Source organism: Cervus elaphus, chromosome 23 (assembly GCF_910594005.1).
Source record: "Cervus elaphus chromosome 23, mCerEla1.1, whole genome shotgun sequence".
Lineage (NCBI taxonomy): Eukaryota > Metazoa > Chordata > Mammalia > Artiodactyla > Cervidae > Cervus > Cervus elaphus.
The window spans coordinates 47,038,519-47,060,264 of record NC_057837.1 but is presented as its reverse complement, the minus strand read 5'-3'; the positions used below and the strand labels follow the sequence as shown (position 1 = coordinate 47,060,264).

Here is a 21,746-nt window from a genome sequence, read left to right as displayed (position 1 = left end):
GAAGAAGGTGACAGAGCCAGGAGCTGTTTCAAGCCCTCACGTGGGGCATGTGTGGTGGTCGCTGCTGGTATCCACCCAATCCCCTTTATCTACCGCATGTTACAAGTGTGGCCTGTTAACAGGTCTCAGTTGCTCCCCAGTCTTGAGAACTGCTCTTCAGGGAAATGCCTCGGCTCTCACTCCCCGCTCCCAGGGGTGACTCTCAGCCAATGACTGACTAGTGCCAGAAACAAAGGCCTGGTCTGCCTCTCTTAGTGTGGGACAGTTCCATGAAGTTGTTCACACCCTAGAGCTCCCACGGGATCAGGCTGTGGCTGGGCTCCAGTTCCTTCCCCAGCCCAGTCTTGCTTCCCTCACTTCCTTACAGGTTTCTCCTGAAGTCACTTCCTCAATAACTCATGTGCACAAGAATCCTCTGCCTCTAGGAATTCCCTGACATAAAATAGCAGGTTAGCTTTCCTTGGGCTGACTGTTGAATCCACTGTTTCCAAATAATTAATAATGAGAATATTTTCAGGAGAGAGACACAGTGTGGGATCTGGGGCCCAAAGAGAGAAACCTCTAGGCCCAGGAGAAGAAAGAAACATTAAATTAGTGGTTTCTGTGTGGTGGTAAGTGCTATAATGAAGGACAGGCTGAAGTGTGGATGCCATCCCCTCAACACTACCCAGGGATAGTGGGAGAAGTTTTTAGGGGGAGGTAAGTTTTGGCAGGGTTTAGGGAATGTGTGAGTTTCCTTGGGTCTGAGAAGAAGGAGTACCCTCACAGAGCATGGAGAGCAGGCCCCGAAAGTTCTCTGTAGTTGGGATGGCATCATCTTCAATAGCTTAGGAACCTTTGCTTTGTCAAGACATTCTCTTGGATCTTAGGGAAGATTGTGTCCTCAGGTTGTCCTGGGAGCAGGCAGGAAGGGTCTTCATGTGAGAAGTACTAGATTCTGCTGACAAGCTGCATGGCATCATGCAGGCATTTAATGGAACTGAGTAGAACCCAGAACATTCTGCTAGGGCATGAAGTGGTGCCAGAAGAGAGGACTGATTGGTTAGTGGCCTCAACATGTCTCCAGTGTGTCTAGGTGACTAGGAGGCTCGTGTCCTGACTCGGCAAGCCCAACAGTATTCACGTCTCTAGACATTTTAGCAGATGTGCTTTATAGTTAATGGGGCTTCCCAGGTGGTGCTAGTGGGAAAGAACCTGCCTGCCAATGCAGGAGACATAAGAGATGTGGGTTTGATCCCTGGGTTGGAAAGATCTTCTGAAGGAGGGCTCTGCAACCCGCTTCAGTGTTCTTGCTTGTAGAATCTTATGGACAGAGGAGCCTGGCAGGCTACAGTTCATAGAGTTGCAAAGAGTCAGATACAACTGAAGCCACTTAGCACACACACATGCATGCATTCCATCTTTTAATGTTTTTCTAAAGAAAAGTTGTACTGATTTAGAATTCTTGAGGGCTAAGTGGTCATGTTCACAGAGGGGTTCAGTAGGTTTAAATATGTTTTAAACTTCAAAGATTATTTGTGTCAAATCTGCCCTTTCATTCCTGTCCCCTGCTTTCTCTCTTCTCCTTTCTCTGTATGGGACTCAGTGAGCTGTTTCAGTTCTGTGCCTTAGATGCTGGCTGATGTGGGAAGCCCCCCTCCTTCCCCTCTCTCTTACTTTCCCCTCTTCCAAGAGATGGTGAAGAGTTGTTCTGTATTCTCAAGGCATAGTGGAAGTGATGCATGGAAATGATCCTTACAAGGCATTTTGGAGTCCAGAAGGGCTTCATAAATTCTTGTTAACAGAGAAGGCAGAAGAATTGCAACTAGCTAGCTGAGCAGATTTCTCTCTTCAAGACTGTAGATACTGGTGGGCATCCTTGGCAAAAGTGTCCAATTGAATCCATATCCCAGCCCCATCAACCATCTTCCTCTGACTCTTCCTTGTGTGAGAAGCAATATTCTGTTTAAGGAAGATTGGACTGAACTCTAAATTCCAGCCTTTTGTTTGCTCTGTTACTGTGTTTGCCTTAAAGTGTAGGTAAATTTAGCTAGCTTTTTCTTCCCTCTTCTGCTGGCTGGAGGTAGCCAGTGATTTGTGGTGATGATTGGAAAGTTTATGAAGACAGATGCAGATGTTATCCTTGAGACCGACAAAGGAGGGCTTGGGTCCTAGAATCAGTTATCTGTAATTTCAGCTCAACAATATGGTAGGCTGTGTAAGTATTTTCCTAACATTCCTAATCCAAGAAATGTAAAAGTAAAAAAACACAAAATTTAAAAAAAAACAGGTGAGGGGAAGTCAGGCTGGAGACAAAGATTGGGCCAAACGAATCTATGTGTGTGCTCAGTTGTGACCCCATGGACTGTAGCCAACCAGACTCCTCTTTCCATGGAATTTTCCGGGCAAGAATATTGCAGCAGGTTGACATTTCCTATTCAGGGATCTAACCCACATCTCTTGCATCTCCTGCATTGGTATACCAGGCGAATTCTTTACCACTGTGCCACATCAGAAGCCTAGGTCAGATTTATAGTGATGGCCTTGGTGAAATCACTTACTAGGGAGAGAGTGACTGAACTTTAGAGAATTCCCACATTTGGGCCTTCAGACCACTTGATGATTTTTATCAACCTGGTAAGTAAAAAAGTATGTATGGATGTGAGAGTTGGACCATAAAGAAAGCTGAACGTCAAAGAATTAATGCTTTTGAGCTGTGGTGTTGGAGAAGACTCTTGAGAGTCCCTGGGACTGCAAGATCAAACCAGTCAACCCGAAAGAAAATCAACCCTGAGTGTTCATTGGAAAGACTGATGCTGAAGTTCCAATACTTTGGCTACCTGATGCAAAGAACTGACTCACTGGAAAAGACCGTGGTGCTGGGAAAGATTGAAGGCAGGAGGACAAGGGGATGACAGAGGATAAGATGGTTGGATGGCATCAGCGCCATGAGTTTGAGCAAGCTCTGGGAGTTGGTGATAGACAGGGAAGCCTGATGTGCTGCAGTCCATGGGGTTGCAAGGAGTCAGACACGACTGAGCAACTGAACTGAGCTGAATAATGCTGGAGAGAGAAGACAGACATTGCAGAAGATAAACCAAGAGTGGAAGGAAGAGAAGCAGCAATCAAAGCTAGTATAGGATAAGATTTCCCTGGCTGGAGGAAGACTTGAATGTTCAGGATGAGGTCTGTCAATGAACAGGCACCACTAATCTGATTTCCACTCTATCTAAACTTTGGAACTGGCTCTGGCTGAGGTCCCTCATGACCTGCTGTGGTAATCAGAGACTGCTCTTGGTTTCTATTCCTTGGGTTCCCACCACCAGCTCCTGGCTCTGCTGATCATGGACTCCTTCTCTTGGTTTCCAAGATACTGTGTCTCCTCTTTTTCCTCCTCTTCAAGGGACTCTTTTTTTCCTGCCTATGCCTAACCCACTGGGTTCATTGGATCCCTGCCCTTGGCCCTGCCCCTTCAGTCCTCCCTACTCTCTCCTTGGTGACCTTGCCACTCTCCTGACCTCCCTCCCCTCAGCAGATCCAGGATTCCCTCCCTGGGAGCTCCACACTGTCTCTTTCCTGGGGCACAGGCCTGGCAGGACTTCCTGTCATCAGCATCATAGGGTTCCATGACCTGCCTCAAACTCAGCGCATCTTCCTCACAGCCGTGTTTATGACCCTACCTGGCTACCCAGCAGCCCGGTGTAATGTGGGAAGCTGGCCCTTTCCAAATCTTTTTACTGATGGAGCATGACTTTTTTCTCTACCTCTTTAAACTCATTGGACCCTGTTACTCCATCCCCACTGCCTGCTTCCCTGGGACAGGCCTCTCAATTGGTCCCTTTGCCTCTGTTTCCTTCCCTAATCCTTTCTCAAAGTAGAGAGTAGAGTGAGGTAATCATTCCAAAATTCAAGTCAGATCACACCCTTCTCTTATAACTCCCCTTGTTTTCCTGTTGCTGCTGTAAAAACTGATCACAGACTTGGTGGCTTAAAGCAACAAAAATGTACTGTCTTCCATTCTGGAGGCCAGAAGTCTGACATTGGTTTCAGTGGGCTGAAACCAAGGTGTTAGTAAGGCTGTGCTCCCTGTAGAGCCTTTGGGGGGTGAGGGAGAGGGTTCATTTGCTTGCCTTTTCTCACTGTGTTCCTTGGCTAATGGTCCCTTTCTCCATCTTTCATCCATAGAGTAGCATCTTCAAATATCTTTCTCTGTTGAGGTTGTCCGTGGCAAAATCTCCCTCTGACTTTCTTTTAAGGATACATGTGATTATATTTAAGATATATTAGATATATAAATATTAATTATATATTAATAATTAGATAATATTAATATGGTGTATCACTTTGATTGATTTGCATATACTGAGGAAGTCTTGTACCCCTGGGATAAATCCCACTTGATCATGGTGTATGATCCTTTTAATGTGTTGTCAGATTTGTTTGCTAGTATTTTGTTCAGGATTTTTGCATCTATGTTCATCAGTGATATTAGCCTGTAATTTTCTTTTTATGTGATATCTCTATCTGGTTTTGGTATCAGGGTGATTGTGGCCTCATAGAATGAGTTTCGAGTTTTCCTCCCTCTGCAATTTTTTTGGAAGAATGAGAAGGATAGGTGTTAGCTCTTCTCTAAATGTTTGATAGAATTAGACTGTGAAGCCATTTGACCCTGGGCTTTTGTTTGTTGGAAGATTTTTGATCACAGTTTCGATTTCAGTGCTTGTGATTGGTTTGTTTGTGATTTCTCTTTCTTCCTGGTTCAGTTTTGGAAGGTTGTACTTTTCTAAGAATTTGTCTATTATTGGCATAGAGTTGCTCGTAGTAGTCTCTTATGACCCTTTCTATTTCTGCATTGTCCATTGTAACTTCTTTTTCATTTTTAATTTTATTGATTTGAGTCTTCCTTTTTCTCTTGATAAGTCTGGCTAATGATTTGCCAATTTTGTTTATCTTCTCAAAGAACCAGCTTTTAGTTTTATTGATCTTTGCTATTGTTCCCTTCGTTTCTATTTCATTTATTTCTACTCTTTATAGTTTCTTTCCTTCTACCAACTTTGGTGGGTTTTGAGCTTTTTTGTTTGCTTAGGTGTAAGGTAAGGTTGTTTATTTGATGTTTTTCTCATTTCTTGAGGTAAATTTGTATTGCTATAAACTTCCCTCTTAGAACTGCTTTCACCTCTTCCCATAGCTTTTGGGTCATTGTGTTTTCAGAAACTGCCATACTGTTTTCTATAGTGGCTGCACCATTTTACATTCTCACTTGTAGTTCATAAGGGTTTCAATTTTCCTGCATCCTCACCAACGCTTGTTGTCTCATGTCTTTGTAATGATAGCCATTCTAACAGGTGTGAAAAGATATCTCATTGTGTTTTAAAAAAAAAAATTATTGAGGTATAGTTGATTTATGTCATATTTAATTACTACTGTATAGTAAAATGACTCAGTTATACACATATTCTTTTTCATATTTTTCCATCATATTTATCACAGAATGATGAATATATTTCCCTATGCTGTACAGTAGGACTTTATTGTTTATCCATCCTGTATTTAATAGTTTACATGATTTGCATTTCCCTGATTATTAGTGATATTGAGCATCCACAATTAGAAACCTCCCAACAAAGGAAAGCCCAAGATCAGATGGTTTCACTGGTGAATTCTACCAAATGTCTAAAGAAGTGTTAATGTTGATCCTTCTCAAACTCTTACAAAAAATTGAAGAGGATGGAACACTGTCAAACTCATTTTACAAGGCCAGATACCAAAGCCAGATAAATACATTACAATAAAAACAAACTACAAGCCAACTAACTGGAAAAGACCCTGATGCTGGGAAAGATTGAGGGCAGGAGGAGAAGGGGGTGACAGAGAATGAGCACTGACTCATTGGACATGAGTTTGAGCAAACTTTGGGAGATAGTGGAGGACAGGGAAGCCTGACATGCTGCAGTCCGTAGGGTCACAAAAAGTCCAACACAACTGAGTGGCTGAACAACAACAGGTCAAAATACTAGATGAATATAAATTTAAAAATTCTCACAAAATATTGGCAAAATGAATTTCGACAGTACATTAAAAGGATCATGCACTGTGATCAAGTGAGATTTTCCCTTGGAATACAAGTATGGTTCAATATATACAAATCAATAAATGTAATTATTGATTCAACCTATACATTTCTACTTGTTTGTCTTGTTAAAAAAACCAGCTCTTAGTTTCATTGACCTTTTCTATCATTTCTCTGGTTTCCATTTCATTTATTTCTGCTGATATTTGCTGTTTCCCTCTTTTTGCTAGTTGTGGGTTTAGTTTTTTCTTTTTCTAGTTCCTTGAGGTGTAAAATTAGATTGTTCATTTGTTTTTTCTTAATGTAGGTATGTATTGTTATAAAGTTCCCTCTTAGAGGTGCTTTTGGTGTATCTCATAACTGTTAGTGTGTTTGCTTCTGTTTCTATTTAAAATGTTTTTAAATTTCTTTTTTGTTTCTTCTTTGTCTCTTTGGTTGTTCAGGAGTGTGTTGTTTAATTTCCACATATTTGTGAATTTTTCAGTTTTTTTCTACTGTTGATTTTTAATTTAATACTACTGTGGTTGGAAAAGATACTTAGTATGATTTCAACTTCTTAAATTGCTAAGACATGTTTTGTGTGTAATTTACTTTGAAATGTGTGAAAAATAAGATGAATTATTGAATGGATAAAGGGATGGACATGTGTTTAATAGTGTAAGGATAGTAAATATTAAGGGTTCAGTTCAGTTTAATCGCTCAGTTGTGTCTGACTCTTTGTGACCCGATGGACTGCAGCATGCCAGGCTTCCCTGTCCATCACCAACTCCTGGAGCTTGCTCAAACTCATGTCCTTGGAGTTGGTGATGCCATCCAACCATCTCATCCTCTGTCGTCCCCTTCTCCTCCTGCCTTTAATCTTTCCCAGCCTCAGGGTCTTTTCCAATGAGTCAGTTCTTCGCATCAGGTGGCCAAAGTATTGGAGTTTCAACTTTAGCATCAGTCCTTCCAATGAATATTCAGGACTGATTTCCTTTAGGATGGACTGGTTGGATCTCCTTGCAGTACAAAGGACTCTCAAGAGTCTTCCCAACACCACAGTTCAAAAGCATCAATTCTTCAGCGCTCAGCTTTCTTTATAGTCCAGCCCTTACATCCATACATGACTACTGGAAAAACCATAGCTCTGACTAGGTGGACCTTTATTGGCAAAGTAATGTCTCTGCTTTTTAATATGCTCCCTAGGTTGGTCATAGCTTTTCTTCCCAGGAGCAAACGTCTTTTAATTTCCTGGCTGCAGTCACCATCTGCAGTGATTTTGGAGCCCCAAGAAATAAAGTGTCTCACTGTTTCCATTGTTTCCCCATCTATTTGCCATAAAGTGATGGGACCAGATGCCATGATCTTAGTTTTCTGAATGTTGAGCTTTAAGCCAACTTTTTCACTCTTCTCTTTCACTTTCATCAAGAGGCTCTTTAGTTCTTCTTTGCTTTCTGCCATAAGGATGGTGTCATTTGCATATCTGTGGTTACTGATATTTCTTCCAGCAATCCACATTCCAGCTTATGTTTTATCCAGCTCCGCATTTTGCATGATGTACTCTGCATAGAAGTTAAATAAGCAGGGTGACAATATACAGCCTTGACGTACTCCTTCCCCAATTTGGAACCAGTCTGTTGTTCCATGTCCAGTTCTAACTGTTGGTTCTTGACCTGCATACAGATTTCTCAGGAAACAGGTAAGGTGATCTTTGTATTCGCATCTCTTGAAGAATTTTCCACAGTTTGTTGTGATCTACGCAGTCAAAGGCTTTGGTGTAATCAATAAAGCAGAAGTAGATATTTTCTGGAACTCTCTTGCTTTTTCTATGATCCAATGGATGTTGGCAATTTGATCTCTGGCTCCTCTGCCTTTTCTAAATACAGCTTGAGCATCTGAAGTTCATGGTTCATGTACTGTTGAAGCCTCGCTTGGAGAATTTTGAGCATTGCTTTGCTAGCATGTGAAATGAGTGCAATTGTGCAGTAGATGGAACATTCTTTGGGATTGGAATGAAAACTGACCTTCCAGTCCTGTGACCACTGCTAAGTCTTCCAAATTTGCTGGCATATTGAGTGCAGAACTTCAACAGCATCATCTTTCAGGATTTGAAATAGCTCAACTGGAATTCCACCACCCCCACTAGCTTTGTTCTTGCTAGTGCTTCCTAAGGCCCACTTGAGTTTGCACTCCAGGATGTCTGGCTCTAGGTGAGTGATCATACTACCCTGGTTATTTGTGTCATGAAGATCTTTTTTGTATAGTTCTTTTGTGTATTCTTGCCACATCTTCTTAATATCTTCTCTTCTGTTAGGTCCATACCATTTCTGTCCTTTATTGTGCCCATCTTTGCATGAAATGTTCCCTTGATATCTCTAATTTTCTTGAAAAGATCTCTGGTCTTTTCCATTCTATTGTTTTCCTCTATTTCTTTGCATTGATCACTGAGGAAGGCTTTCTTATCTCTCCTTGGTATTCTTTGGAACTCTGCATTCAAATGGGTATATCTCTCCTTTACTCTGTGCCTTTCACTTCTCTTCTTTTCTCAGCTATTTGTAAGGCCTCCTCAGACAACCATATTGCCCTTTTGAATTTCTTTTTCTTGGGTATGATTTTGATCACTGCCTCCTGTACAATGTCAGGAACCTCCGTCCATAGTTCTTCAGGCTCTCTGTCTATCAGATCTAATCTCTTCAATCTATTTGTCACTTCCACTGTATAATCGTAAGTGATTTGATTTAGGTCATACCCGAATGGTCTAGTGGTTTTCCCTAATTTTTTCAATTTAAATCTGAATTTGGCAATAAGGAGTTCATAATCTGAGCCACAGTCAGTTCCCCATCTTGTTTATGCTGACTGTAAAGAGCTTCTCCATCTTCAGTTGCAAAGAATATAATCAATTTAATTTCGATATTGACCATCTGGTGATATCCATGTGTAGAGTCTTCTCTTGTGTTGTTGGAGAGGGTGTTTGCTATGACCACTGTATTCTCTTGGCAAAACTCTGTTATCCTTTGCGTGGCTTCATTTTGTACTTCAAGGCCAAACTTGCCTGTTACTCCAGGAATCTCTTGGCTTTGTACTTTTGCATTCCAGTCCCTATGATGGAAAGGATATCTTTTTTGTGTGTGAAAGATAAGATGAATTATTGAATGGATAAAGGGATGGACAGATGTGTTATAATGTAAGGATAGTAAACGTTAAGGATAGACTAGCCAAAAGTATATTGCTATTCCTTGTCTTCTTAAATTTTGTTTTTGAAAAATTTCAGAATAAAATACTTGAGAAAAATTCTAATAATACTGTTACCTGAGAGAGCTGGCCTTTCATTCACTTACATATACATATGCCAAAAGTTCTCAACTGGGGGCAGCTAAACCGGGGACGGTGGTAATGTCCGGAGACATTTTTGATTGTCGTGACTGGGGGCCATGGCTGCTGACATCTAGTGGGTAAGGGCGAAGGATACTGCATAATCATGTTTCAATATATATATATATATTTTATATGTATTTATATATATATATATATATTTATATATATCCATTCAGATGAATGTATGTTGTTGTTCTTGTTCAGTTGCTCAGTCGTGTCTGACTTTTTGCAACCCCATGGATCATACCACGCCAGGCTTCCCTGTCCTTCACCAACCCCTGGAGCTTGCTCATACTCATGTCCATTGAGTCAGTGATGCCATCCAGCCATCTCATACTCTCTTGTCCCCTTCACCTCCTGCCTTCAATCTTTCCCAGCTTCAGGGTCTTTTCTAATGAGTTGGCTCTTTGCATCTCGTAGCCACAGTATTGGAGCTTCAGATCAGTCCTTCCAGTGAATATTGAAGACTGATTTCCTTTTTGATTGACTGGTTTGATCTTGCAATCCAAGGGAGTCTCAAGAGTCTTCTTCAACATCACAGCTCAAAAACATCAGTTCTTCAGCATTCAGCCTTCTTTATGGTCCACCTCTCACATCCACACATGACTACTGGAAAAACCATATCTTTGACTAGATGGACTAGTTGGCAAATTAATGTTTCTGCTTTTTAATATGCTTTCTAGGTTTGTCATAGGTTTTCTTCCAAGCAGCAAGCGTCTTTTAATTTCCTGGCTGCAGTCACCATCTGATTTTGGAGCCCCAAGAAATAAAGTGTCTCACTGTTTCCATTGTTTCCCCATCTATTTGCCATGAAGTGATGGGACCAGATGCCATGATCTTAGTTTTCTGAATCTTGTATTTTTAAGCCAGCTTTTTCACTCTCTTCTTTCACTTTCATCAAGAAGCTCTTTAGTTCTTTGTTTTCTGCCATAAGGATGGTGTCATTTGCATATCTGAGGTTATTGATATTTCTCCTGGCAATCTTCATTCCAGCTTGTGCTTTATTCAGCCCTGCATTTTGCATGATGTACTCTGCATAGAAGTTAAATAAGCAGGGTAACAATATACAGCCTTGATGTACTCCTTTCCCAATTTTGAGCCAGTCCATTGTTCCATGTCTGGTTCTACCTGTTCCTTCTTGACCTGCATATAGATTTCTCAGGAGGTTGATAAAGTGGTCTGGTATTCCCATCTCTTTAAGAATTTTCCACCGTTTGTTGTGAACCACATAGTCATAGGCTTTAGTGTAGTCTTTGAAGCAGAAATAGATGTTTTTCGGGAGTTCTGTTGCTTTTTCTATGTTCCAGCAGATGTTGGCAATTTGATCTCTGGTTCCTCTTCCTTTTCTAAATCCAGCTTGTGCATCTAGAAGTTCGTGGTTCACATACTGTTGAAGCCTTGCATGGAGAATTTTGAGTGTTACTTTGCTAGCATGCAACAAAGTAATATGTATCTATTTGCATATTTTATGCTTGTATGCATGCCTGCTCAGTCACATCATGGAGCTTTGCAGCCCCATGGACTGTAGCCTGCCAGGCTCCTCTGTCCATGGGATTTCCCAGGCAAGAATACTGGATTGGGTTGCCATTTCCTCCTTCAGGGGATCTTCTTGACCCTGGGATCCAACCCACATCTCCTCTTGTGTCTCCTGCATTGGCAGGTGGATTCTTTATCACTAAGGTAACTACCCTTGAAAGTGTAATTGCTCGGTTTTGTTCAGCTCTTTGAGACTTCTTGGACTGTAGCCTGCCAGGCGCCTATGTCTATGAAATTCTCTAGGAAAGAATACTGGAGTGGATTGCCATTTCCTTCTCCAAGGGATCTTCCCAACCCAGGGATCAAACCTGGGTCTCCAACATTGCAGGCAGATTCTTTACCATCTGAGCCACAAGGGAAGCCTTACATGTATATTAAACAAAATTGGACTCATAGTTTTATAACTTTGTTTTCATAATGTATTGTCATTTTCTCAGGTAATTAAATTGCCTTTCATATTGTCATATTTTAATGATAATGTATATGCTGTGATTTATTGTGCCCATTTCTCTTTGGGCATTTTTTTTTTAGGTTGTTTACCCATCTTTAGTATATCTCAGTAATATCAACTTTCCTTTCCAGACAAATCTCTATTCTGTGTAGTGAAGTTCTCTTCAGGAAGATTCATTCCTTCAAACCAGCTTGGGTGCCAGCAACTTCTGTGGCTGTGGCTTGGGCATTTGTTTTGGGGCTGTGCAAGGACTGTCATTTTTATTTGGGTTTTTTTCTCAGAAGCTCTGGCAAGCAGTGTGGCATCTTCCTGGCCCTTTGTCAGTGTTGGGCTGCTCAAGCTATGTATCTGGGGCAGGGACAAAGAACCATGTGCTCCCAGCCCCCAGCCCATGTTCTGCTGACTTCTTAAAGACACAACTGGACTTTAACTGCTGTCTTCTTTCAAATATAGGCCTCTTCTTCTGATGAAAAGAGAAAGGAAGAATGGACTACCATCACCAAACTTCCCTAGTCCCATGTGGACAAGATAAATACATTTCCAAGTAAGATTTTTTGCTACGGGGTTGTCTTTGCAGTGGCCGGCCCCATGTGGATGGAAGCCACTGGCAGAGGAGCCTCCTCTGTACATGAGAGGAGCTCATGTGTGTGAGAAGGAGAAAGCAACTGAGTGTGGACTAGTGAGAACATCAAGCAAGTTTGCTGCCATAGATGAAGAACATGCCCCCAGAGCCTGGCCATAGAGAGTGAAGTTAAGGGCGTCTTCAAGACATACTACCTTTAGAGGCTCGAAAGAGTTGATGTCCTGGAGAGTTTCTAGGAGGAGGAGTTGGTTGTGACAGCCCCAAATCTTTACATTGAATGACTGGACTTAACATGACAGAACGCCCTTGCCTCTTGCCTGAGAAGAGGCAAAAGCGTACCTCGGTCTCCTCAAGCTCCTCCCTCCTCCCAGGCCTCCCTTCATTCACTTTTGGATAAAACTTGATCAGAGCATTTTCAGGTTTGAAAACTCTCACTCTGATCACAAACGGTGTCACATGCTCTCTCTTCCATGTTTAGTATTAACTATGCTCCCAAGGGAGCAACTTGGAAACCAGTATTTAGAGGCCTTGTAAGGTTTTTAAAATATGTTTTTATAAACTAAAAGCACGTAGAATAAATAGACAAAAGCACCTCTCAACGTAGAGTAGAAGAGAAAATTAGAAGAGTAACGCAGAATATTACATGAGGGGCTTCTTGTGTGATTCAGCAGTAAATAATCTGCCTGCAATGCAGGAGACATGGGTTCAATACCTGGATTGGGAAAATCCCCTGGAGAAAGGAATAGCACCCCATTTCAGTATTCTTGCCTGGGAAAATCCCATGAACAGAGGAGCCTGATGGGCTATAGTCCATGGGGTTGTAAAGAATTGGACACAACTTAACAACTAAACAACAAAGGTATGTCAATGAAGCTTAAGTCAATGGGGCCCAGGACTCTCCCTTTTAACTTCCTGAAATCCTAGGAGTTTCTGAGTCTCTTGAAGGTCTGTAGTGAATGTCTTCTTCTCACAGTATTTGTGAGAGAGGAAAGGCTGTGGAGAGGCTGAAGAAACCTTGTGTATGTGCTTTGAAGAGCATTTGCTTCTATGAATCTGTGGTTTAACAAGGCCTGCATATTTAGCTTGGGTTTGAGAAATGTAGTGAGAGCTGCTAATCTTTGTCAGCAGATCAGACCTGCCTTGGTTTTCTGGAGTTGCTTCTTACATTAAGTCTGTTCTAGGTAGTATTTACTCTTGATCTTGATCCTGGGAAAGTTTGTGATGGAAGATGGGTGGTTCTACACTCTATGGTGTGTGTGTATTTGTGTGTATGTACACATGTAGACAAACACCCCGACTGGAGTGACTGAAGGCCAGATTAGAGGTGAGAAAAAGAGGGAGCAATTGCATTATAAGTGACTTTAGCTGAGATTGTGACACTTTTTGTATTTTTCTCTTAAGGAATGAACTTCTCCTGCATTTGAAGACCTACAACTTGTACTATGAAGGCCAAAATTTGCAACTCCGACATCGCGAGGTAAGGAGTCACAGGGGAAGTCTGTGGGGCTCCTCCCTTAGTGGCCAGCACAGTCTTCATCTCCATGTCTTCTTGGGTCTCCATGTCTCCATGTCACCCTCACCAAGAGGGTCTCTGCCTCTCTTGCCACAGTGAGTAGCCTCTCATGTTAGTGATATTATTGGGAGTCCCTAGAGTTCTTTGGAAGTACACTCTGAGCCCAGATTTTTTCTAAAAAGAATGAGTTTTCTGTTCTGGAGATATTCCTGTGACTGGACTAATACTAGCCTCAGAAGGAGGACCCTCCAAAAGGAAGCTTTCATGAAATGACTATTTCAGATGGTACTCAAGCAACCTTTTTCCTCTTGGGCAATTCAGGAACCTCACCCTGTCCTCTGTGTTGACACATCTGGCCCATGTGCTGTTGCAGCAATCTGGGCAAGTTCCATAAGCTTCGGGTGGTGACTCTTGGCTTTTCCCCACAACTGCAGCAGCCTTCCTAGAATGCCTTCTTAGAATGTCTTCTGTTATCCATATATCTTTCCCCAGCCCGCTTCCGGAATCTGAATTTACTCATCCTGTATCCATTTCTGTAAAGCCTGTTTCGGGTAGATGGTGAATTATATGGGAGCCTAGGAGAGTAATTTATACTCAAGTGTTCTTGGCTGATAAGAAGGTACATGTAATACCCTTCTAAACACATTTTCAGGTTATCAAGCCATATTGATTTAATCTGTAGAAACAGATATCAGATGGTAGAATTTCAGCTACTAAGGCAGGCTGGTTGGGGATAGTATGTAGTGGCTTTTTGTATGTTCCTCAAACTACACCACTTAGGCAGAGTCCTACTTTGGGTTAAATTCTGCTCTCTAATCATGTAGTATAAAGTATTGATGCCAGCCTTGACCACTTAGAAGACCATACATGTAACCTGTGCTTAAATAACGCTTTTCTCCTTAAGATCCCCAAACATCCCTAAAGTTGTTCCACCCCTCTCCTGCCTTCTTTTACTACCCTCTTCCTCTCTAAGGATGATCCTGGGACCCAGATTAGTTGTTCACTGAACATGTGTCATCTTCTTTCATGGGGCTTGTCCTGAAGGTGTGGCCATAGCCCAGATCTGAGGTCTTGACCCTGCTTATAAAACATGGGTTCAAAAGGTTTTGCTTTTGAACAAAGAGTCTTTAGGCACTGTGTCTTTAGGCACCTCAAACCTTCTAAAAATTAGTGGCTGGGTCAGTAGCAAGATTTTGGTCCTTAAGCAGCTATTCTAGGTGTGTCCTAGATGACTCAAGGTTATGGTGATTTCTGAGATCCATTTCTTTAGGATAAACCATCCAGATATTTTTAGAAGGCCTTCACATTTAAATTCTTAACAATCAACAACCCTTGAGTATAAATTTGGAATTCTTGCAGAATTTATTCACCTCTTGGAGAGTTATTATGTAGCACATTAGCTAATTATTGGCTCTGGGAAGTTCTGCTGTTAAGAAATCTGATAACACATCATCTCCCAACTCAGGATCACTTGATACTCTTTTTAAGGTAACAGTTCATCTGCCAGATGAGCTAGTGTTCTGGTGAACAAACTTGAGGAAATGTTACTTTAAATCATCAACCAGTGGGTCAGATTGCTAAACATGTTATAAAGGCACATCACTTTCTATAGTAGGGGAGGGGGGAAATAGCTAATTCAAGGTTTTAGCTCTTGCTTCTGTTAGCATAATTTAAGAATAACAGGCTATTTTCTCACATACTTTAAGAAATATATTTATTGTTCTTTAAAGTCATTAGTATAAAAAACAACAAAGACATTGTTACAACTTGTACATGTCTATGAATTTTGAGGCAACTATGTGCTGAACTCTGAGCTCATCTTCAGAGCCTGGAGAGTGGCTTGGAGCTGAGGTGTGACTGTAACTTGGGTGCACCTACCTGGGCACATCAAGAATGCTGTCATTTACCACAAACAACATGGTGCTGGCTTCTTTGGGACTTTTCTGGACTTATCCAATTGCTCTGTGGCAGGAGGAAGATGAGTTTATCGTGGAAGGGCTGCTGAACATCTCCTGGGGACTGCGCCGGCCCATTCGTCTACAGATGCAGGATGACAATGAACGCATTCGCCCCCCTCCATCCTCTTCCTCTTGGCACTCTGGCTGTAACTTGGGGGCTCAGGGGTGAGTAAAGAGAGGTAGGACTGGGGATTGACCAGAGGTATCTGGGGGTTGCATGTGTTCTCAAGCTGGTAAATGCTACCTTCTTCCAGCAAGCCTTGATCCAAGCTCCCATTCCCACTCCCCCCTGCTGTAGACTTGTAATGAGGAGAAAGGGGCATATGTTGGTGTTACTGGGCTTCCAGGCCTGTCATCACAATCAATGAATGAAAGAGTGAGGAAGGGAGATGCTGAGTCCAAGAAGAGAAGCACCAAGGCTTGAGTGAGCAGCATGCCATTGCTCGTGGAGGCCCTACCTCTCTGAGAGGTATTGTAGTGGCTAGCCAGGCTCAGTCTGCAGATTTCTGACAGGACACCCAATGCCCCAGCATCCTCCCCACTGGGACCACATCTCATAGAATGACCCCACTCCAGAGTCATTTAGGGCTCAAAACTTCTGTCCAAAGCTCTCTGTGTCTTAGAGGAACCTGGAAGTGGGGAAAGAATGTCAGGCCCTGACCAAGCCAGTCAAGCAGGCTCTGCTTCCTTTAGGTTACACCTGGAGTTGGGTGGTGGTGGGATGGTCTGGGAGGTCCCCTCTCCTGTGTTCCCACTAGAAGGTCTGTGAAGACTAAGTCTGTTCCTTCCTATAGCCAAATGAGTAGCTCTGTACATCTAGTAAGGCACACCCTCTTTACTGTTTTTGTGTGTGTGTGGCTGTGCTGGGTCTTCCTTGTGGTGCATGAGCTCTTCATTGCTGCATGCAGGCTTTCTCTAGCTAAGGTGCACAGGCTTCTCACTGAGGTGGCTTCTCTTGGCAGAGCACAGGCTCTAGGGTGTGTGGGCTTCAGTAGTGTGATGCATGGGCTTAGTTGTCCCGCGGCATGAGGACTCTTAGTTCCCAAACCAGGGATTGAACCCATGTCCTCTACGCTGGCGGGCAGATTCTTAACCACTGGACCACCAGGGAAATCCCTACTATCTGGGATTTCAGTTTTTAGGATAAAGTGACAACCCTTTGTTCCATCCTAAAATTTGCTCATGCTGACTGCCTTGGGGCCAGAGCATGGTGGAATGCACCAAGATCTCAGCCAAAACCACAGTGATGTTTTTTCTGTTTTAAATGAGAACCAAGCCCTCTCTGTTGGCCCCATTGAACATTTTGTTAAACTCCACAGCCAAATCTATTCTTCACTGAATTTAAGAGAAACCTACAATGTTGCCAAAAGCCTGTAGCTGATCTGGTTTATTTCCAAGGGAATTTAAGGAGGAAAGTCTTTGCTTGAACCGTCAGTACTGGGGGTGGGGGGTGCGGGGGGAGCCGCAGAGAGGTCCAGTCACGGTTCTTTGGTTTCATCTAACTTTGCAGTTTCATACTCTGCTTTGCTTTCGGCATTTTCACTGTATTTGGTTTCAAGTGGGCCAAACCCATTCCATAGCACCAGCCGAGCCCGTGGAGTATTACATTTCCTTCCCTAAGTGAGATGGTTTTTAAAATTCCGTTTGACCATGTGGCCTTTGGCTGGCCTACTCCAGAGTCTTTCAGACTGTACTCTTGTTTCTTTGACCTTCCTTATGGCATCAAGCTGGTCTTGGTTGCTTCTTGAAACCTGCAAATACTTTGACAGAATTTTCAGGAATGATAAATAATGTTATTCCAGTGCCTGCTATAGTAAAGTGAATGCCTGGACCACTGTTTTAAGAAGGATGCTGAGTTTGGAGGAGAATGGCTACATGTATATATATGATTGAGTCCCTTCGCTGTTTACCTGAAACTATCACAACATTATTAATTGGCTATACCCCAATACAAAGTACAGAGTTGTTTTTTTTTTTTTTTTTAAAGAAACATGCTGAGACCAGTTTCTGCTTGGGCAATAAAGAGGGTTTCAGACTAGGGAGTGGGCAGTGGCTGCTGTGGGTGCCAAGTGTACACCATTCCTGAGAGGCTCTGATTTCATTCTGGGGCTCAGAAGCCCACAAGTTATAACTATACAACAGGTTGTTCTTTCAGATTTTCAATTTTCAATTGTCTTTCCTTAAAAATTATCATCCCTGGTGATCCAGTGATTAGGCTCCACATTCTGACTGCAGACAGATTCAGTCCCTGGTCAGGGAACTAAGAGCCCACAAGCCACATGGTGTGGCAAAAAAACAAACAAAAAAATATCATCCCTGGACTGTAAGTCCTATCTCTGCTGAGTCATAGTATTACCAAACCAAATTTGGGTCTGCTCACCTACATGCAGTAAAGCCAATTTACTGACACGAGGTTATGGTGAAGGAAGGTGCTGCATTTATTGCACATCCAAGCAAGGAGTATAGGCAGCTCATGCTCAAAAGACCTGAACTCTTTGATGGTTTTCAGGGAAGAGTTTTTAAAGGCAAGGTGAGGGAGACTGTGGCAGAGTGATAGATGCTTTCTCATTAATTTGGTGGTGAGGTAATTAGGTGGTACTTCAGAAGTCAACATCCTCTGGTTCCAACTGGTTTGGGGTTTACCTGCTTGTGGTCAGAATGCAGTTAACTTCTTATACCTGGTGGAGGATTAGGTATCTGCAAAACAACTCCTGGATATGGCTCAGGATATTATCTATAGCCCCTGAGGAGGAACTAAAGGTTCTTGAATTGTTTTACGGCTAGACTATTATTTTTTTGTCTTGTTTGGCTGTTTTCCTTTGTTTCTGCATTTTCTCACTTCTCTGATTACGTTTGTTTTTTTGGAACTCAGGGAAGGCCTAGAAGGCTAAAGCTTTTGAACAAACCAGAAGAGGAGGATGCAGGGGTCTGTTCCTGGGAAACCCCCATAGGGTCTTGCTTGGTTTCACCAGGACACCTATGTTCGTCTCACCATGGGATGGTCTTAATTGGTCAAATATGATTCTCCTTTCTAGCCAAATCCTCTGTTGATTTTGGGTGTGTTTCTCTGAGCTGCTTCCATTGTCCCTCTGAGCTTTGGCAAGTTATTTCCCAGTTATCAGGGCAATACCAGGTCTCAACTCAGATTGCCTGCATGTGACCCTCTCTTCAGCAACCCTGAGCACACTGCCATCAGTGTGCTATAACTTCTATAGTTATTCTGACTCTCGTAGCAACCAACCTATTACTTTCCATTCCTGTTAGATTCCAGAAAAATTTCTGAGTAATTCCTCCAACATAAATGGGTCTGTACTAGAATCTTGTCCCTAAAAATAAATGACCATTATTAGGGTTTTCTAAATAAGGCATAGACTTTGTAGGTGCTTAGAAACTCAGCAAGGTACCACACAGGTATTTTTTGTTGTTCTCTGTCCTGGGCTTGATGTTGCTACAAATGCTGGGAACAAGTACTTTCTCCCTCCAGAATTCACCTTCCTTGCCCAGTGCTTGGCTCAGGAGCTGGGCCAGCCTCATGAGGCCCTCAGCACAGCCTACCATGTCCTTCATCACCTACTGCATGGTGATCCCCAGAAGTATTCCCTTTGCGTGAGTGGGATGGGGTGGGACTGAGGGAGTTCCTCTGCAGGGGCTGAACCTTTTGTTTGTTTTTGCTTTCCAGTACCATCCTGAAGCCCCTCACCATGCCCAACATTACGATCTCAGAGGTGGATGCCCTGCCTGAGAGTGATCAGACGTTGAGCCCCACAGGTACATGCATGGTGGGAGGATCCTCTAGTGTCGGACCAGCTGTGTGAAGACTGATGTGATGAATGTTGTATACTGTTACTTATTTTTTGGAAATACGAAATTCACATGGTTTGAGATTCAAAACTTATTAAGAAAAAAGAATTGAAAGTTTCACATCTCATCCACCCACTGATTTTCCCTCCTTAGAAGCAATCTGAAGGCTTTCTTCCAAAGATATTCTTTGCAAACACAAGGAAATACACACCAACAAAGCTTAATGGTTGGATGCCATTTTTTTCTTTCCCTTTCTTATATAAGTGGCAGCATTTTGCTCATCCCATTTCTGTTAGTTTGTCTTGAGGATTGTTCCATACAACCCCAGAAAGAGCTTCTGCATTCTTTACAGGTCTGCAGTATTTCATTGTATGAATAAATAATCACTTCCTATTGATAAACATTTAAGTCATTTCTAGTCTTTAGACAAACAAAGGTGTAGACAATGTCCTTGTACTTGTCTCATTTCATACATTTGTGTGTGTAGAATTCTTTCAAATTAAGTTTCTAGGTCTGAGGCTGTGTGCATTTGTAATTTTGATAGATATTATCAGTTCATAATATCTTGCAAGTCCTTATATCATGCTTATCCTGTGCCTGATACTGTTCTAAGTGCTTTCAATTAATCAACTTATTTAAATCCATACAGTAATCTTGTGAGGTGGATGCTATTATTAACCCCTTCTACAGGTGATGTAGCTGAGGCACAGAGAGGTTAGTGATATATGGTGTTGGGAAGGAAGACATTTTTCTCTACCTGTTACCGAGTCCAAGCTCATTCTGCTCCACCACACAACAGGCCGATAAACTGAAAGATGAGGTGTTGAGGCAAAGAATATGAGTCGAAAAGCCATAGACTGAGAAGATGGCAAACTAGTGTCTCCAAAAAACCCATATTATTAGGGTCTGGATTCCAGTTTCTTTTGTAGAACAGAGAAGGAGAGAAGGTGAGGACATAAAGTAAAAAGGCCATTTATTTTGTAACATAGGAGGGGATGTGTTAAATTCATCTTTGCTGCAACCATTCACTGGTGGGCAGGGTCAGATTGTCTCCCTGTGAACTGAACAAAGCCACTTTAGCTTAACATATAGACAGAGGGACAGAGTTCCTTGAGGCAGGCCATTATGTATTATTATAATAACACAAACAAAGGTAAAGTCAAAGAAACAGATCCAACATGGAGTCAAAATTGGCTTTTCCCTATTATAATCCCCCACTGTCAATGTCTGTTCCACAATCTTGTGGAAAGGGGGTGATGACCCTTCTAACTGCTTCATCAGATGGACCTTTCTGGGAATGTTCACCATTGGTGCCAATGTTCCAAATGTTGAGATTTGTCTTCTTTTGTTCCCTTTTGGAAAGTGTCTTCTTTGCACTTGTAAACTTAAAAATATTCACAATCTAAAAGTTGAGAGTTATGTTTTATTCAGCAAGAATTTTTTAGGACTTCAAACCCAGGAGGCAGCATCTCAAGGAATTCCGTGCTACAAAAGGGAAGATACAAGAGTCTGGGCTCACTGAAATCGTTCTTTTGATATACTTCTCAGTTAACTAAGGACCTGTATCCTCTATTCTTACATCCTGAGTTTCCTCAGTGCTCACCATAGGGAGTAGCCACAATCTGATGGCTGCAAATGGCAAGTAGAACTCAGGGCTCATCAGCTCACACTGGAGAGCTGCAATTGCTGATGACCTATCTCCTCTTGGTCAGGAATTTGGCCAACATCTGGGAAACATTTCATAATCAAACTTTGTCCCATGGTGCTGGCTGGGAGGCTCATCCAAGATCAGGTGAGAATTCTTGATATGCCACTCCAGGTGCTAAATTTTTGGATTAGGCCCTGTCAATAATTAAAGATTATTTAGATCTTCTGTCTAATTATGATCCAAGAGACATTCTCCCTTTTTACTTCATCCCATACCTAGAATCACACTGTTACAATTACTTTATGTAATAAATGTGATCTGTTCCTCAAGATGTTTAGCCATAGAAGTTTTGTTGGAGGCCTGGTTACACTCAGTACTGTTAAGAGACAATAATCTTGTGAAAAAGACAGAATATAAGTAATGCAGCCGGTAATATTGACAAAGACATAGTGCCACAGGGAGACACAAAGCAAAAACAACTTGGAAACAAAGAATAAATTAAAATGATGATTAGCATAACTAGTTGTAGTGTTGGGCGCTCAGTCATGTCCGACTCTTTGTGACCCCATGGATTGTAGCTCGCCAGTCTCCTCTGTCCAGGGAATTCTCCAGGCAAGAATTCTGGAGTGGGTAGCAATTCCCTTCTCCAGGGGATCTTCCCAACCCAGGGATCTAACCTGGGTCTCCTGTACTCCAGGCAGATTCTTTACCATCTGAGCCACCAGGGAGTCCAATTGCAATAAAATATCAAGTCCATGGGAGAGCCATCTGGGGCCTCCAAATTGTGGCAGGATCAGAGAGAAAATGATAAATATTTCAGCTTTGTTTGCAAAGGTATACTTTATCAACTTGT

The 21,746-nt window shown here is 42.2% G+C and overlaps 1 protein-coding gene across 4 annotated transcripts in view; it reads left to right on the top strand.

Moving 5' to 3' along the window:
* Positions 1–21,746, top strand: part of RASSF2 (Ras association domain family member 2) — a 48,431-nt gene that overhangs the window by 14,040 nt on the left and 12,645 nt on the right. For all 4 annotated transcript variants that reach the window (XM_043884165.1, XM_043884162.1, XM_043884163.1 and 1 more), the window contains 4 exons: positions 11,844–11,934; positions 13,375–13,450; positions 15,458–15,609; positions 19,124–19,212. In XM_043884165.1, coding sequence (XP_043740100.1) covers positions 11,876–11,934; positions 13,375–13,450; positions 15,458–15,609; positions 19,124–19,212 — 376 coding nt within the window. In that variant the 5' untranslated portion in view covers positions 11,844–11,875. The remainder of the gene's footprint in view (positions 1–11,843; positions 11,935–13,374; positions 13,451–15,457; positions 15,610–19,123; positions 19,213–21,746) is intronic.